Below are 19,423 nucleotides of genomic sequence, written 5' to 3' on the forward strand. Positions count from 1 at the left end.
ACATGGGAGTAGGAGAAACAATAGGTTAGCTGAAAGCAGTTCTAACGTGTAGCGCTGGCTGAAAGCTCAGACTCAGGCACACTTTACTGCTGTGCTGCAAGTTGGAGTGATATCCACCCCTCCCTCCCCCCCCCCCCCAGCAGCCAATCAGCAGAACAATGGGAAGGGAGCAAGATAGCAGCTCCCAGTAGGTATCAGAATAGCACTCAATAGTAAGAAACCCAAGTCCGGCTTGGGACTCCTCCAGTTACATGGGAGTAGGAGAAACAATAGGTTAGCTGGAAGCAGTTCTAATGTGTAGTGCTGGCTCCTTCTGAAAGCTCAGACTAAGGCACACTTTACTGCTGCGCTGCAAGTTGGAGTGATATCCCCCCCCCTCACCCCCAGCAGCCGATCAGCAGAACAATGGGAAGGGAGCAAGATAGCAGCTCCCAGTAGGTATCAGAATAGCACTCAATAGTAAGAAATTCAAGTCCGGCTTGGGACTCTTCCAGTTACATGGGAGTAGGATCCCTCCTTTCTAGGGATCTAATAAGTAGACACCTCTTGTGTGTTCAGGAGGTGGGACAGATTTAATTATACTTAACGAACCTCACGTATCAGAGTAATAGTTTGAAAAGCAAATTATTTGGATTTTGGTTTTGAATGGCCATTTGCAATATGATGAACCTGTGTGGGACGGAGGGAAGCATAATCTTGTATATCCATAATATATATTGAAGGACCTATAGGTCCTGAAACATTTTTGTCCACACTTGCCAAAAGTAGCTCAGGTGACTGCCTTAAAGGAACAGTAACACCAAAAAATTAAAGTGTATAAAAGTAACTAATATGTAATGTGCTGCTGCCCTGCACTGGTACAGCTGGGGTGTTTGCTACAGAAACCCTACTATAGTTTATATAAATACCCCGCTGTGTAGCCCCGGGGGCAGCTATTCCTGCACTGGTACAGCTGGGGTGTTTGCTACAGAAACCCTACTATAGTTTATATAAATACCCCGCTGTGTAGCCCCGGGGGCAGCCATTCCTGCACTGGTACAGCTGGGGTGTTTGCTACAGAAACCCTACTATAGTTTATATAAATACCCCGCTGTGTAGCCCCGGGGGCAGCCATTCCTGCACTGGTACAGCTGGGGTGTTTGCTACAGAAACCCTACTATAGTTTATATAAATACCCCACTGTGTAGCCCCGGGGGCAGCCATTCCTGCACTGGTACAGCTGGTGTGTTTGCTACAGAAACCCTACTATAGTTTATATAAATACCCCGCTGTGTAGCCCCGGGGGCAGCCATTCCTGCACTGGTACAACTGGGGTGTTTGCTACAGAAACCCTACTATAGTTTATATAAATACCCCAATGTGTAGCCCCGGGGGCAGCCATTCCTGCACTGGTACAACTGGGGTGTTTGCTACAGAAACCCTACTATAGTTTATATAAATACCCGCTGTGTAGCCCCGGGGGCAGCCATTCCTGCACTGGTACAGCTGGGGTGTTTGCTACAGAAACCCTACTATAGTTTATATAAATACCCGCTGTGTAGCCCCGGGGGCAGCCATTCCTGCACTGGTACAGCTGGGGTGTTTGCTACAGAAACCCTACTATAGTTTATATAAATACCCTGCTGTGTAGCCCCGGGGGCAGCCATTCCTGCACCGGTACAGCTGGGGTGTTTGCTACAGAAACCCTACTATAGTTTATATAAATACCCCACTGTGTAGCCCCGGGGGCAGCCATTCCTGCACTGGTACAGCTGGGGTGTTTTCTACAGAAACCCTACTATAGTTTATATAAATACCCTGCTGTGTAGCCCCGGGGGCAGCCATTCCTGCACTGGTACAGCTGGGGTGTTTGCTACAGAAACCCTACTATAGTTTATATAAATACCCCGCTGTGTAGCCCCGGGGGCAGCCATTCCTGCACTGGTACAGCTGGGGTGTTTGCTACAGAAACCCTACTATAGTTTATATAAATACCCCGCTGTGTAGCCCCGGGGGCAGCCATTCCTGCACTGGTACAGCTGGGGTGTTTTCTACAGAAACCCTACTATAATTTATATAAATAAGCTGCTATGTAGCCATGGAGGCAGCCATTCAAAGGAAAAAAGGCACAGGCACATGGCAGATATCAGATAAAACACTATTGTACTCTACAGAACTTATCTGTTATCTGCTATGTAACCTGTGCCTTTTCTCTTTTTTTCCAGCTTGAATGGCTGCCCCCATGGCTACACAGCAGCATATTATATAAATTATAGTAGTGTTACTGTAGCAAACACACCAGTTTTACCAGTGCAGGGCAACAGTGCATTATTTTTTTATTACTTTAAAGCTCTCATTTTTTGGAGTTACTGTTACTTTAAGGAATTCCTCGGGAGAGCAGAGCTTTATACCACAAAGGATTTGTCTTGAGTAGATTTGTCCAAAGCTTTAGAGAAGGAATGGTTTGGCAGTTTGAGCTTCTCGCAGAAGGAATGAAAGAACAATCTATGGTGCAAGAGAGAATGTTTATTTATTAACATGTGCCAACATATTCCGCAGCCTTGTACAATAAAATTGATGTAAACACTGACCATACAGATTACACAAACAACCAATAATCTATACAAGGGGTAGGGAAGTTCCTGCTCCAAATAGCTTGCAGGCTTCTGTATGCTGCGACACATACCTACCAGAACATGGCCTGGCATCCCATAGGGAGCAGAAAAAAGGGAATATACCAGGCACAATCCTGCCCAGCCTGCAGATCTCTGTGGAGTGGGAAGGCTGTAGGTGTGGGTCAGGGAGAAAAAGGCAACCTAAGGGGGGGAAGAAAACATTTTGTTGGGGGGGTTGGCGAGGCAAAGTTGCGACAACCCAGGGTGGTGTAGCCTTAGGATGAAAACATGACCACTGTGCCCTGGTCACGCGTCCATCCTCCTTCTGAGGACACAACGCAGAAATCGAGAACTAAGGAAAGTGTCTGGGGTGGGGGCTTTTTTAACCTTTTAGTATCTTCTCTATGCAGCGGCAGGATCCTCAGCTACATGGTGCCTTTGTCCCCCAATCTAGGCAAGCCTGCTATGAAAGCTACAGTAATTAACAGAAGAAGGGGAGAGAAGAGAAGAGGTTGCAGGCAAATAGTCATTCTGAGAGACACTTCTGATAAGAAAGCTCAGTAAACAAACTAAAATGCAAAACATTTAAATATATATATATATGTATAACTTTATTTATAAAGAGCCACAAGGGTACTCAGCGCTGTACAATCTTACAATATACACAATGACACACAGGGAGGACAAGTGTTATAATAAATACAATAAATAAGTATAAATACACAGGGAGTAAGTGCCATGGGGTATGAGACACAGTAGGAAGGAGGTCCCAGCCCCGTAGAGCTTACAATCTAATACATTATATATATATTTTAAATACATGTGATGCCCTTTCCTTTTCCAACAGCACTGTCTAAAACTCAACCACTTAACTGGTCAATTTAAAAAACAAATCAAGTTACTTGCAATGTACAAAATCCTTTGCAGGGGTGGGGGAATCCTTTCTTTCAGGTTCTATGCAGAACATACAGTATTCAATAGAACACAATGTTAAGTTTTATTATAAATGTTAAAGACTTACCTGTCGCATTCTATAAAATTGCATTTTACTCTTCGTCTTCCATCAACTGAAAGCTGGACACTTGTAAATAAGCAAAAAAAAAAAGCAAACAATTTAATTCAATAGAATTGAGTTGTGTTTTCAATTACATTTATACTGAAAGCGGAGGTTTAAAGGGGATCTAAAGGCAAAATTATTCATTACTAAATGCATTATCTGTTATATTGAAAAACTTTGCAATACATACTGACTGAATACTCTCTACTCTACTGTAATGGCAGCACAGTGGCTCTGTGGGTAGCACTTCTGACTTGCAGCACTGAATTCCTGAGGTCAATTCCAGCCAGGGCATTATCTGCAATCCTCTGGGGCAGGGACTGATGGGAATGTGATAGGGACCTTAGATTGTAAGCTCACTGGGGCAGGGATTGATGGGAATGTGATAGGGACCTTAGATTGTAAGCTCACGGGGGCAGGGATTGATGGGAATGTGATAGGGACCTTAGATTGTAAGCTCACTGGGGCAGGGACTGATGGGAATGTGATAGGGACCTTAGATTGTAAGCTCACTGGGGCAGGGACTGATGGGAATATGATAGGGACCTTAGATTGTAAGCTCACGGGGGCAGGGACTGATGGGAATGTGATAGGGACCTTAGATTGTAAGCTCACTGGGGCAGGGACTGATGGGAATATGATAGGGACCTTAGATTGTAAGCTCACAGGGGCAGGGATTGATGGGAATGTGATAGGGACCTTAGATTGTAAACTCACTGGGGCAGGGACTGATGGGAATGTGATAGGGACCTTAGATTGTAAACTCACTGGGGCAGGGACTGATGGGAATGTGATAGGGACCTTAGATTGTAAGCTCCTCTGGGGCAGTGACTGATGGGAATGTGATAGGGGCCTTAGATTGTAAGCTCACTGGGGCAGTGACTGATGGGAATGTGATAGGGACCTTAGATTGTAAGCTCACTGGGGCAGGGACTGATGGGAATGGGATAGGGACCTTAGATTGTAAGCTCACTGGGGCAGGGACTGATGGGAATGGGATAGGGACCTTAGATTGTAAGCTCCTCTGAAGTGCTGAGGAAATGTGTCGGAGTCACATAACTAACAATAAATAGTACTGCAAGTGTGCCTAGGGCTTTGTACAGCTTTATATAGTAACCAGACATGCCGGTAACAGACAGTGACTAAAAGACGGCAGCTGTTTAAAGGGGAACTCCACCCAAACACAACTTTTTGACAAATAAACATCATTATGAATCAACTTTGCAATATACATCAATTAAAAAATATGCAGCCTTCCCTGATTTTTTATGTAATATGGTTTGGAACAGTTCCCTAAGCCCCGCCCCCTGCTGATCTGACTGACTACTTTGTGACTCAGTAGTCGCTTTTCAATCAGTATATATTGCTAAGCTGTTCCATAAGACACAGATACAGGTATAGGATCCCTTATCCGGAAACCCATTATCCAGAAAGCTCCGAATTACAGAAAGGCCATCTCCTATAGACTCCATTATAAGCAAATTATTAAGTTTTAAAAATGATTTCTTTTCTCTCTGTAATTATAAAACAGTTCCTTGTATTTGTTTTCAACTAAGGTATAATTAATCCTTATTGGAGCCAAAACAAGCCTATTGGGTGTATTTAATATTTCAATGATTTTTAGCAGACTTCAGTTATGGAGATCCAAACTACAGAAAGATCCCTTATCTGGAAAACCTCAGGTCCCCAGTATTCTGAATAACAGGTCCCATAACTGTAATGCATTTAGCGATTATTTTGCCTTTAGATCCCCATTCAAAAATCCAAAATATACTGTATTACTGTATACTGTATACCAGTGCTGTCCAACTGGCGGCCCTCGACCCCCCTCTGTGTGGCCCCCCACCTGTCTGGCTGCTTTAATGCCTTAACTTTGTGTTAGCTTTAAATGGTGTCAGTACTGAGATTAACTGCCCCCCTGCATGGTTCTCACCTCAGATTCAGGCTGTAATCCCTCTGTATTGTTTAAACATGTAATCCCCTGTGTTGTTCACACCTTTTAATACCTGCATTGTTCACCCCCTGCAGTGTTCACACCTCAGGCTCAGGCTGTAATCACCCACATTGTTCCCCTGTTCACACCTCGGACATTGTTTGTACTGCCTGGCATATGCTACCTGTGTATAGGCAGCATAGGGTAGGCAGAGTATGGCACATAGGCAGTATAGGGCAGGGAGGGTATGGCACCCACAGGCAGCATAGGACAGGCAGAGTATGGCACACACAGGCAGCATAGGGCAGGCAGAGTATGGCACACACAGGTAGCATAGGGTAGGCAGAGTGCTGCCTGTGTGTGCCATACTCTGCCTACCCTATGCTGCCTGTGGGAGGTGAACCTGACAGGGGTTTGTTCTGGGAGTTTGTTAGCAGTTGGAAATAGACATTAAATGGTCCCTAAGGTGTGTAATTATATGCTGGGGGTTGCTGTGCTCTCCACAGGGGAGGAGGCATATAGATTTAAGGGTGTGTCTTAATATAACATAATATAATTCTTTAACATATGAATGATGGTTGAAGTGGGTGTGGTTTAAAATGGGGGAGTGGCCAAAACTGGCTTCCATTAGCGGCCCTCCACCATGTATGCGAGAGAAATTCCGGCCCTCGGCACGGCAGAAGTTGGACAGCACTGCTGTATACTGTTTTAATCACTACCTACTACTGTATGTAATAAAACGTGTTAAGATACCCTACCAGAGGGGTTAAATGCTATTTAATAAGGGGGTTTAATGAATATCTTACCTCATCTCTCATACACAGGGTCGCCTGACCTCCTTGACTCAGTTTTTTTGCTGCATTTAAATAGACTGATGTGACCAGCAGATCCTCTAGCCACTGGCATGCTGAGGAAAACGAGATTTCTGAATTTACCATTAACTACATTTCTCCAAGCAAAGAACTTACCTTCTTCGGTGGAACCAGCTTTGTTTCCGAAAACGTTTTTTCTTTTTTGCCACCTCTAGTCTCATGCTGGGGTAGAACTGCTTAGTGAGGTGGGGCCTTTCTGCAGTTCGACACAAACTGAGGCAAGGCGGTCCAGGCACCCTGTGTACGGAAGATGATCGAGTATTTTCAGTTTATTGTCCCATCTCCGTGTGAGAGTCAAACTCAATGGTTCTGTGCCCACCCCAGAAAAATTAGGATATGGAATTAGGGCAAATGGGCATTTTGTTTTACATTCCCCTATAGTGTTTATTATTGTGTTCCAGTACAAAGTAATGCATGAGTTAAAGCAGAAGGGGAAGTAAAAATCACTGAGGGGGGGTGACAAATGTTACATACCCCTCCCCCGTGATTGTAATCATTTACCTTTTACCCCGGGCTGGTGTATCTATTAGGAGAAAACATCTAAAGGGAGATTTATGTACTTACGGTTAAATCCTTTTCTCTCCAGTCCTAAGGGGGACACAGGAACAGTGGGGTAAAGGGCCCCTCCCACCAGGAGGCAGGACACTGTAGTGACGTAAGAATTGTAGCCACTCCTTCTCCCTTTATCCCCGCTTGCTCGGCGAACCGCCTTCAGTTAATAACAAACTCAAACAGGAACATAACTCCATTGAACTTATGCTACATATACAGCTGAATTGAACCCCAAGAGTTCCGGGGGGGAAGTCCTGTGTCCCCCTTAGGACTGGAGAGAAAAGGATTTAACCGTAAGTACATAAATCTCCCTTTCTCTCACGTCCAAGGGGGACACAGGAACAGTGGGGACATACCAAAGATGCCCCGAATAAGGGAGGGAGGAACTCCTTAAGAAACTACCGCTTGGAGGATCTTTCGGCCCAAGGCCGCCTCCGCGGAGAGGTAAGTATTAAATTGGTAAAACCGTGTAAAGGTGTGTAAGGAGGACCAGGTAGCCGCTTTGCAAATCTGGTCAGCTGACGCAAAGTTTCTATGAGCCCAAGAGGCTCCTAATGCTCTGGTAGAGTGAGCCCGTAAACGTAAGGGTGGTGTCTTCTTATGTGCCAGATAGGACCGCCTGACCGCCTCTTTGATCCAACGGGCTATTGTGGTTTTGGTAGCCGAGAGCCCTTTTCTAGAGCCTGAGGGGAGTACAAATAGTGACTCTGTTTTTCTAAATGATTTGGTACGTGAAGTATAGATCTTTAAGGCTCTCACCACGTCTAGGCAGTGGAGCTTTGATTCTTTTTCGTTCTGAGGATTATTGCAGAAGGAGGGAAGAATAATCTCCGCATTGATGTGGAATGAGGATACCACCTTGGGAAGGAAACTGGGTACCGTACGTAGTACCACTCTGTCTTCCTGGAAAATCAGGAAGGGTGGTGAACAAGATAATGCACTCAGTTCTGAAACCCGCCGAACGGAGGCTATGGCTACCAGGAATACGGTCTTCCACGTGAGGAAATGAAGATCCACCGTCTCCAGTGGTTCGAAGGGGGGCTCGAGCAGAGCCCTAAGTACCAGATTGAGGTCCCATGCGGGAATCGGGTGTCGGAATGGCGGGACTACTCGCGACACCCCTTGGAGGAAGGTACGCACGTCTTCATGTAGTGCTAGGCGTTCCTGGAACAGGATGGAAAGAGCCAATACTTGTGCCTTCAGGGAACCGAGACGAAGCCCCTTGGCCAGCCCGGCTTGTAGGAAGTCAAGAATTGTTGGGATACTGATTTCCCTGAAATCAAGGTTCTGTTGGTCGCACCAGGAGTGGTAGCAATCCCATGTCCTGTGGTAAGCTTTGGACGTTGATGGCTTCCGTGCTTTTAGCATGGTCAAGATTACTTCTTCCGACAAGCCCTTTTCCCTTAAGATTGAGGCTTCAAGAGCCACCCCATTAACGCGAAGAGATGTGGATTCTGATGGTGGATGGGACCCTGGGAAAGGAGGTCGTCCCTTGGAGGGAGCGGTACCGGAGCCTCTAGGGACAGGCTTAGGAGGTCTGAGTACCAGGGCCTCCGGGGCCAGCATGGGGCGACTACTATGACCCTGGCCTCTTCTCTGCGAATCTTTTTGAGCACCCGGGGAAGCATCGGCAGAGGCGGGAAAATGTAAGCTAGGCGAAAGCGCCAAGGCATGGTCATGGCGTCTATCCCTTCTGCTAGAGGGTCTCGATATCTTGCGAAGAACCTGGGGACTTTGCGGTTGTGTCTGGTGGCCATCAGATTGACTTGGGGTTCCCCCCATCTGCGGACTAACAGCTGGAAGGCTTCTTGGTGCAGTTCCCACTCTCCGGGATCTACCTGGTGCCTGCTGAGGTAGTCCGCCTCCCAGTTGGCAACACCGGGAATGTGAATGGCGGAGAGCTGAAGGACGTTGTTCTCTGCCAAGTGCAGAATGGGTGCTACTTCCTGGTTTGCTGCCCTGCTCCGTGTGCCTCCCTGGCGGTTGATGTAGGCTACGGCGGTGGCGTTGTCTGTTTGGATGCGCACCGGTTTGTGTTATAGCAGGGACTGCCACGACTGTAGTGCTAGGCGAATTGCTCTTATCTCTAATAGGTTGATCGGGAGAAGAGCTTCCTCTAGGGACCACCAGCCCTGGACTGACCTCCCTTGGAAGGTCGCTCCCCAGCCAAGGAGACTGGCGTCCGTTGTGACAATCTGCCAGGAGGGTTCTGTGAACATCCGGCCCTGTGAGAGACGGCTGGGATTCAGCCACCAATTTAGTGACCTCTTGATTCCTGCTGAGAGGAATATTCTCTGGTGCAGGGAGGTTCTGTGCCAACGTGCGAGAATTGTTGCCTGAAGTGGGCGGAGATGAAATTGGGCAAACGGGACTGCCTCTATGGCTGAGACCATCAGACCGAGGACTCTCATGCACGTCTGAACCGTGGGGTACTGTGCAGTTTTGAGACGCATTATGGAGGATAGTAACTTCTGTTGTTTGTCCTCCGGGAGAAACACTTTTTGTTGACAGGTGTCGAATTTAAATCCCAGGAAGACCATGTTCTGGCTGGGAAGAAGAGAGGACTTCTGGAAGTTGATCGTCCAGCCAAATTCTTGGAGGCACGGAGTTGTTAAATGAAGGTGCTGCTCCGCCAGATCCTTGGAACGAGCCTTGATGAGGAGGTCGTCCAAATATGGTGTTATAGACACACCACGGACACGGAGAGATGCTGCCATAATGGCCATGATCTTTGTGAACACCCGTGGTGCAGATGTAAGGCTGAAGGGCAGAGCAACAAATTGGAAGTGCTGATTCTGGTAGGCGAACCTGAGGAACTGGTGGTGTTGAGGAAACACCGGAACATGGAGGTAGGCATCTTTGATATCCAAGGATGCCAGGTATTCCCCCGGTTCCATAGCCCAGATCACCGAACGAAGTGATTCCATTTTGAAGCGCTGATAGGCAATTTGTTTGTTCAGTCTCTTGAGGTCTAACACGGGGCGGTAAGATCCGTCCCTTTTGGGCACTATAAAGAGATTTGAATAAAACCCGTGAAAACTTTGGGCCGGAGGAACCGGGACGATGACCCCTGTGTTTAGCAGGGAGTGGACAATTGCCAAGAAGGCCTCCCTCTTGGTAGTTTGTGAGGGAAGTTTGGCCATGAAGAAATGTCGCAGAGGCGGGGCATGTCGGAACTCAAGGCGATAGCCGAAGGAAATTGTGTTTAAGATCCAGGGGTCTGAAGTGTGCATCGCCCAAGTTTTTGCAAAGAAACGAAGTCTGCCCCCTAGAGTCCGGGCTTCCGGAGTGGTCACCTTGTAGTCAGGAAGTAGAGTTCTTGTCGCTAGCGGGCTTGTGCTGGGACTTTTTCGCCTGCCAGGCAGATTTACCCTTGTTGGGAAACCGCTGTTTGAATGAGGAGGAGGCACGCGGGGGAGAGCTACTCTTGAAGTTGCGAAAGGTTTGGCTTCGAAAGGAACCACCTCTCTTAGCACCAAAACTAGGTTTTGGTTTGTTTTGCGGGAGAAGTGTGCTTTTCCCTCCCGTTGCTTGAGAAATGATTTTCTCTAGCTCTTCCCCAAAAAGCCTAGATCCCTTGAAGGGTATAGCAATGAGGGATTTTTTGGAACTGATGGCAGCCGACCAAAGTTTGAGCCATAGGGACCTACGAGAGGCTACAGAGAGAGCCGAGGAGCGAGCCACTAACTTTGCTGCATCCAAAACAGCCTCCCCTATAAAGGAGTTGGCTTCAATGATGTAAGATACCAATTGAGGAATTTGGGCTGGGTACCCTTCCTCTTGCGATAACTGAAGCAAGGTGTTGGCCCAGGCCTCAACGGCTCTGCTAACCCAGGCAGAGGCCAGGATAGGGAGTTGACCCTGAAGCAGAAAAAGAGGCCTTAAGGAACCCCTCCAGCTTTTTGTCTGTGGGGTCTTTAAAGGCTGATGCGTCTGGTACTGGTAAGGTTGTGGCTTTGGATAACCTAGAGACAGGAGCATCTACCACTGGAGGAGAGCTCCATTTGTCAACAAATTCCTTGGGAAAGGGATATTGCTTAGAAAAGCGCTTAGTTGCCTGAAACTTTTCTCAGGAGTCTGCCATTCCTCCTGGATAACTGCCTGAAGTTGCTCATGGGCCGGGAAGGCCACTGAAGCCTTGCTATGTCTCTTAAAGAGGCCTTTTGATTTCCCTGCGACAGAATCTGGTTCCTCAATCTGCAATACCTCGAGAACTGCTTTTATGAGATGGTCAGTAGATGTGTCACCCTCTTCCGAATCTGAATGATCGGAGGAAAAAACCTCTCCTTCACTGGCCTCACCCTCAGATGGAGAGGGGCTGGAAGAAAGAAGTTTTAGAGTGGCTTCTTTTCTACCAAAATCATGCTTGCGCTTATTTGTGGTAGCTGGGGCTTCCGCCATTTTGCCAAGCATTTTGTCAATAGAGGAGGCAAGCTGTGGTATAGCTTGTAGGGATTGAGACAGGCAGATGGCCCAGGCTGGCGCATCAGAGGACGCCTGTGGGGCTGATGTAGTAGACTGCAATGAGCCAGACTGAGATTGTTCATAAATACCCGCTGACTGAGATTCAGGGGGCTCTGCAGCTGTGGTCACCCGAGTGCTGCAAGATGAGCAAATGGGGCTAGGCTGGGCCTCCTTAAACTTGTTAAGGCACTTAGCGCAGGCAAAAAATGAAACCACCGCTGGGAGTTGTCTCCCTCCCCTGATAAATAAATCCCCCCTACCTTCAGCCATAATTTAGTAAGTAAAGTACTCTTTTTACCGTGCTGGAGCTAGGAGAGAGCGGAGAAGGAGAGAGCTATAGAGCTGCGTGTGCAGAGTAGAACAGTTTTGGCGCGAATGGCTAAGGCGCGCAGTTCTGGCTGGTATAAGGCTTGTAATGCGAGCGCCAATGACGTCACCGCGCAGGCGCGCATCGGCGCGCGCCGATGTCGTCACTGCGCGAGCGTGCGCTGGGAGAAAGGCTGAGGTATGGGGGTTATCAGGGGGGGGCACTGCGGTAGCTTATCCATGTAAGAGCCAGTGCAAAGCACATGTCTTTTATGCTCCCCACCGGGAGTCTTTCTGCTCCGTGTATATACCTCTAGGGTATCGGAGGGTATCCATCGCAGGGGGCTGACACTTGGAGCACAGGCAGAAGACTGGCTCAGGTCTCACCCCGGGTGTCGGTGCTAATCACTGACCGATGAGGTCCTTTAGTGAGGCCCTCTAGGGCCAGTCCATACCTCCTGTGACGAGGACACAGAAAAAACTGAAGGCGGTTCGCCGAGCAAGGGGGGATATAGGGAGAAGGAGTGGCTACAATTCTTACGTCACTACAGGGTCCTGCCTCCTGGTGGGAGGGGCCCTTTACCCCACTGTTCCTGTGCCCCCTTGGACGTGAGAGAAATATATTTAATTAAAAATTCTGTCCGGTTCCTAATCAAGTTCATTTAGGGATGCACCGAATCGGATTCAGCCAAACCTGGAATCCTTTGTAAAAGATTCGACCGGATACCGAACCGAATCCTAATTTACATATCCACATTAGCATACAGAAGGGTTAAAGAGCAACATGCGTGCAAACAATTTTCAACGATCGAATTAAAACGTCGGGTCAGTTTGGGGACCGCATCAAGGGTCCCCAATCCGACTACATTTTTAAACCTGCCCGATCGATATCTGGCAGATTTCAGGCCAAATATTGGTCAGGCAGGCCCGTCGGTACTGCCCATACACGGGCCGATTAGCTGCAGAGTCTAAGGGGCCCATATCGGCAGCTAGAACCGGCCCCTGTATGGCCACCTTTAGACAACCACACAAAAGATCATACATGCAGAAGATGGTTCTACATAAATTTTACTTTATATTCTGCCAACATACCTTAAAGGCAGGTAAGAGTGCCTGGAACGAAAGCCTGAGGTGTACATGGTCATCTCTGCTATATTCTAAAGAAGCAAAAGAAAAACAGAAAACACTGATATTTCATCATTTATTACACTCTTAGGCTGACATCACATGGGGTTCTTGGCCTGTGGAAAAATGTAGGGGAGAATCTACCCCAAGGCTGGCATCGGCCTTCTTCCTTGCCTGCAGCCAGAGCCATTGTGTCGCCCCCTGTGAAGGGACACCCAGTGCAGTTTGCATTGCAAAGCCTATAACTGCCGTGTGTGCCTTCTTCTCTTGAAGTAGAATGATATATACTAAAGTAGGAAAATTATAAAGGAGGTGATAATTAAAGGAGAAGGAAAGATAAAATCACTGGGGGGGGGGTGACAAAATGATAAGTACCCCCAGAGATTGTAATTGCTTACCCGATACCCCGCTCCTAACATGAGCACCAGCCCGGGGCAGCTGCGAGCCAGCGATCCTCTTCCCTCTTCACAATCACTGGGGGGCACTGTTCCCTCTAAGCTGTGCGCGTGTGCGCGCGCACACGACTTTCCGAACCCGCGCACACAAATTAAAATAGCGCGCACAAAAATTAAATTTTTGTAACTTGATTTAGACAAACTGAAAGACCTGCGCAAAAATGCCCATAACTGAACTCCAACAAACATTCTGTAGCGCACAAAAATTTAATCTTGCTTTAAAATGCGCACGGATGATATTTTTTGCGCACACAGCCTATAAAAAATTAGAGGGAACGTTGCTGGGGGGTCCTTAATATTTTAGCACCCACCCGTTTATTGTACCTTTCCTTCTCCTTTAAGGTTTCCATTCAAACTGAAGCTTATTTTGGGCATTGATATACTTAAAGAGTGCAAATTTCTGTAGTTTCAAACTCCAGTCATTAGGAAGATAAGGTAAGCACATCATGCCATAGTGGCCAATGGGAAGTCAGGTTAACAGTTTCCAGCCGCCAGTGCCTAGATATAAGAATAAATAAATATAAATCTTCCCAACCCACTGTTGGGCTTTTGCAGCTAAACCCAGTGATGGAACTGAGGTGGAGGGGCTGCTGTAAGATAGTCACTATATATTGGGCCAGTGGGGGGGCTGTTTGGGCCTCTGTGTACAGGTATCGGACCCCCTTATCCGGAAACCCATTATCCAGAAAGACCCGAATTACAGAAAGGCCATCTCCCATAGACTCCATTTTAATCAAATAATTCAGAATTTTAAAAATGATTTCCTTTTTCTCTGTAATAATAAAACAGTACCTGTACTTGATCCCAACTAAAATATAATTACCCCTTATTGGGGGCAGAACAGCCCTATTGGGTTTATTTCATGGTTAAATGATTCCCTTTTCTCTGTAATAATAAAACAGTACCTGTACTTGATCCCAACTAAGATATAATTACCCCTTATTGGGGGCAGAACAGCCCTATTGGGTTTATTTCATGGTTAAATGATTCCCTTTTCTCTGTAATAATAAAACAGTACCTGTACTTGATCCCAACTAAGATATAATTACCCCTTATTGGGGGCAGAACAGCCCTATTGGGTTTATTTCATGGTTAAATGATTCCCTTTTCTCTGTAATAATAAAACAGTACCTGTACTTGATCCCAACTAAGATATAATTACCCCTTATTGGGGCAGAACAGCCCTATTGGGTTTATTTAATGGTTAAATGATTCCCTTTTCTCTGTAATAATAAAACAGTACCTGTACTTGATCCCAACTAAGATATAATTACCCCTTATTGGGGCAGAACAGCCCTATTGGGTTTATTTAATGGTTAAATGATTCCCTTTTCTCTGTAATAATAAAACAGTACCTGTACTTGATCCCAACTAAGATATAATTACCCCTTATTGGGGGCAGAACAGCCCTATTGGGTTTATTTAATGGTTAAATGATTCCCTTTTCTCTGTAATAATAAAACAGTACCTGTACTTGATCCCAACTAAGATATAATTACCCCTTAATGGGAGCCCTAGTGGGTTTATTTAATGCTTAAATGATTTTTTTAGTAAACCTAAGGCAGATCCGAAATATGGAAAGATCCCCAGGTCTTGAACATTCTGGATAATGGGTCCAATACCTGTACTTTAAATGCCAGGGCCTATTTTGTATCCCAGTCCAGACCTAGGGGGGAGGGTGTACTGCTCTCTCTTTCCCAGACATCCCGTGTGTGGTGCAATTGGTGAGATTTAACCCTGGCATATCCATTGTGCCTCTGTACTATAGCTTCCAGCCTGTCATGCTTAGATTTGCATGGAGTAACCCTATAATGGCAGGTTTATGTCCAAGACCAGCAGAAAACTACTCATTGATGGCATATGGGGCATATTGGGATTAAAGGGTAAGTTAGATCACTAGAGCCTATGGAAATGGGAGCAGCTATTTTGTTCTGTGAGAATAAGCCACTGAGGGACCAATGTGGTGTGTGCAGTTTCTGAATGGGAGGTGGCAATACTGAGCCCAATCTAATGAAACCTATGCACCATCAGCCAAAACTACTAACCATGTCAAAACAGAGCAGTTGCCCATAGCAACCCTGTGTTTTCATTTCCTGCCTTCAAATTGCCAACAGGTTGCTACTGGCAATTGCACTTATATTGGGGCCTGTCTATAACCATCTAGTGAATAAACTACACCTCCCATGGTTGCCCCTGAGTAAGGGCCGAGTGTGTAATTGGCCAGTATCAGTAATGCCCTATACTGACAGCCTAGCACCTAGCAAGCCTACAGGGTAGGCCCCATAGCCCATTACAAACCCCAATCTCCGCTGCCCGTAAATCAGTTCGGAACTAAGGCCTAAACTTCCCCCGTCAGGCGGGAAACTCAAGCCAACCGCCCTTACGCACCGCACACCGCGCAGCCGCACTTACCCGCAGTGACGTCACCAGGATGCGACGCCCCATTCCCTGCAGCGTCCGCTCCGATGACGCATCAAAGAAAGTCCCCGCCCCCGAATAGCAGTCAGGGCTTTCTAAGCTGTTAGTTGCCCGGATGCTGATAAAGTTACGTTAGTTAGCGTTGAATAAAATGTAATTCTTTGAGCGTCATCTTTTTTGTCTCCACAGCCTACAGTAAATATGTTGCTACCCATCAACAATTAACCATTAAAGTTAAGCCACTCAGAAAACAGGCGTGGTTTAGACAATATACCAGTATGGGATTGGCATTTTCTTGTATAGAGGTGTAGGGAGGTGTAGTTAAACCCTAGAACTTCCTTACTTTATGTTGTCACTGGGCAAAGACCCATGTATCAGTTCAGTGTTTACCTTATACATTATTGGTTTATTTGGGTTGACCACACCCCTTGCACTCTCTTATAGTGTTTAGGAGGAGGATGTGGCTTCTTTGGCTAACTCTGTGTCTCAGGTGAAGTCCACTGAGCCTGGCATCAGAATAGGCCCCAGTAAAGCCATACTGTACCCTTGAGCCACCGTCTGCTCTAGAGAAGTCGGGGACAGGAACCCCGTGAATGAGGACCAAGTAGATAGTTACTTACTAGGAGAGTGAGATAGAGAGGGAAGGAAGCAAGAGCAGTTTCGGCTCCACCAAGGAAAGTAGCTGGAAGTACTCTTCCATACAGGCACTGTTGCCTAAGCATAGGGCTACAGTTAAGACATAGGAGACAGGCAGTACCTAAACCCTGATCCAGAGTCAGCTGTAGGACTCTTAAAGCTAGAGGTATTCAACCTGAGGTTTCTATCCTTACTGCTTCCATTGGGGTGCCAAGCTGACCAGGTGCATTTACCCTGCCCAGACTCTAAAGGAGGTGGGATAAACCGGTGTGCATCCTCTCTTTGCTGTCCTCAGAGTACTATCATATAACATCTGTATGTGAGTATATCGCAATAACCCTGGCAGAGAGGTTGGTGAAGGAGAGAAAGCGATGGGTGAGTGGGCAGAGAGGTTGGTGAAGGAGAGGGAGCGATGGGTGAGTGGACAGAGAGGTTGGTAACGGGTAGGGCGATGGGTGAGTGGGCAGAGAGGTTGGTGAAGGAAAGGGCAATGGGTGAGTGGGCAGAGAGGTTGGTGAAGGAGAGGGAGCGATGGGTGAGTGGGCAGAGAGGTTGGTAACGGGAAGGGTGATGGGCAGAGAGGTTGGTGAAGGAGAGGGAGCGATGGGTGAGTGGGCAGAGAGGTTGGTAACGGGTAGGGCGATGGGTGAGTGGGCAGAGAGGTTGGTGAAGGAGAGGGAGCAATGGGTGAGCGGGCAGAGAGGTTGGTGAAGGAAAGGGCAATGGGTGAGTGGGCAGAGAGGTTGGTGAAGGAAAGGGCAATGGGTGAGTGGGCAGAGAGGTTGGTGAAGGAAAGGGCAATGGGTGAATGGGCAGAGAGGTTGGTGAAGGAAAAGGCAATGGGTGAGTGGGCAGAGAGGTTGGTGAAGGAAAGGGCAATGGGTGTGTGGGCAGAGAGGTTGGTGAAGGAAAGGGCAATGGGTGAGTGGGCAGAGAGGTTGGTGAAGGAAAAGGCAATGGGTTAGTGGGCAGAGAGGTTGGTGAAGGAAAGGGCAATGGGTGAGTGGGCAGAGAGGTTGGTGAAGGAAAGGGCAATGGGTGAGTGGGCAGAGGTTGGTGAAGGAAAGGGCAATGGGTGAGTGGGCAGAGGTTGGTGAAGGAAAGGGCAATGGGTGAGTGGGCAGAGAGGTTGGTGAAGGAAAGGGCAATGGGTGAGTGGGCAGAGAGGTTGGTGAAGGAAAGGGCAATGGGTGAGTGGGCAGAGGTTGGTGAAGGAAAGGGTAGAAGGATGACATGAAACAGATTTTTGAAGAGAGGAGCAACATTAGAATGCATAGATAAGTGTAAGAGAAGGATGAGAGGGCACAGGGAAGGATAAAGGAGAGAAAGTGAATAAGAGAACAGAGGTGAGTAAGGACAGGGGAGAAGGATGAGAAGGCACGGAGATGGGTGAAGGAGAGAGAAGGGGAATGAGAGGGCACACGGCCTGGGGGCTACCTCCCCATTCGAGAGGTCCTACTCCAACGCTAAACACCCCCCCCCCCACCATAGTTTTATGGTATCTCTCTGTACAGCAAAATTAAAAATTAGGGGGCTGTTCTTCTGTAGCCTCTCTAATTTGCTTCGAAGGCAGAAAAATTCCTTCCTGACCCCAAGATGGCAATCGGACCAGTCCCTGGGTCACCTTGTACCAAGAACTATAGTCAATATCCCTGTATCTACTCACTTGCTAAAATACCGTCCTAGCTTCGCAGCACTCACTATATAAACATATTTCCATATATTGAGATGGAACCTCTTTTCTTCTAATGGGAGTGGGTGCCCCCGTGTCTGCTGGAAGGCCCTACTGGTAAATAAAGCATTAGAGATTATATGACCCCCTTACATATTTATACATAGCTCTCATATCCTCCACTATTTTCCAGCACAAACAACCCCAACTTGTCTGTATGTGTATGTATGTACGGGCCATTCTATAACATTTAACGTTTAGGTGATCTAAATCTAATTGATGCAAACTTATGAGCTTACATTCATTTCACAGGAGGTTCCGAGTGTCAGCTTTTAACCTGTCATTATCAGTCTGTGCCTCTCTATGCACTTTCTGTATCCAGTTAACCCTTGGGTTGCCAAGTGCCTGGGTATAAGCAGCCTAAAACTTAAATATCCCAGAAACTGCTAAAATAGAAAATGAATGTAAACTGCTAAAGTGTTTAGGGCCACACTAATGGGCTTCTCTATAAATTTTCAATAGGGATGCACCGAACCCACTATTTTGGGTTCAGCCGAACCCACCGAGCAGGATTGAAAGGGGTTAAAAAATCACTGCCCAGTTAACCCTTTCGGAATGCTAATTAGCATACGCGAATTTATGCTAATTAGAATTCAGATTCGGTTCAGCAGGGACCGCAGATCCAGCCGAAACCGAATCCTTAAAAAAACGCCGGGATTCGGTGCATCCCTAATTTTCGAGTTTGTGAATTCGAGTTAATAAACTAGCATATCGAATGCTCGCTCATTAATAAAAAAAAATGCCAATATCTCAAATTGCAGAATATGGCTTGACTTTGACTAGGGCAACTCTCATTAACTTCTATAGAAACTCACAAGCTTTTAGTGAATTTTTATTCATGTTTTCAGGTTTTTTGCACTTAAAGGAACAGTAACACCAAAAAATGAAAGTGTATAAAAGTAACTAAAATATAATGTGCTGCTGCCTGCACTGGTAAAAGTTGTGTGTTTACTTCAGAAAGTCTACTATAATTTATATAAATAAGCTGCTATGTAGCCATGGGGGCAGCCATTCAAAGGAGAAAAGGCACAGGCACATAGCAGATGACAGATAAAACACTATTGTATTCTACAGAGCTTATCTGTTATCTGCTATGTAACCTGTGCCTTTTCTCCTTTTTTCCAGCTTGAATGGCTGCCCCCGGGTCTACACAGCAGCTTATTATATAAAACATAGTAGTGTTACTGTAGCAAACACCCCAGCTGTACCAGTGCAGGAATGGCTGCCCCCGGGGCTACACAGCGGGGTATTTATATAAACTATAGTCGGGTTTCTGTAG

The 19,423-nt window shown here is 46.8% G+C and overlaps 1 protein-coding gene across 1 annotated transcript in view; it reads right to left on the minus strand.

Annotated features, from left to right (window-relative positions):
- The window catches only part of LOC100490733 (nuclear RNA export factor 1), a 40,728-nt gene extending 24,824 nt beyond the window's left edge, over positions 1-15,904 (minus strand). The window contains exons 1-4 of the mRNA XM_004914799.4: positions 15,771-15,904; positions 12,871-12,935; positions 6,553-6,693; positions 3,616-3,675 (exon numbers count right to left, since the gene is read on the minus strand). Of these exons, the coding sequence (XP_004914856.2) occupies positions 3,616-3,675; positions 6,553-6,693; positions 12,871-12,935; positions 15,771-15,803 (299 nt within the window). The 5' untranslated portion in view covers positions 15,804-15,904. The remainder of the gene's footprint in view (positions 1-3,615; positions 3,676-6,552; positions 6,694-12,870; positions 12,936-15,770) is intronic.
- Positions 15,905-19,423: the final 3,519 nt, after the last annotated feature.

Source organism: Xenopus tropicalis, chromosome 5 (genome assembly GCF_000004195.4).
Source record: "Xenopus tropicalis strain Nigerian chromosome 5, UCB_Xtro_10.0, whole genome shotgun sequence".
Lineage (NCBI taxonomy): Eukaryota > Metazoa > Chordata > Amphibia > Anura > Pipidae > Xenopus > Xenopus tropicalis.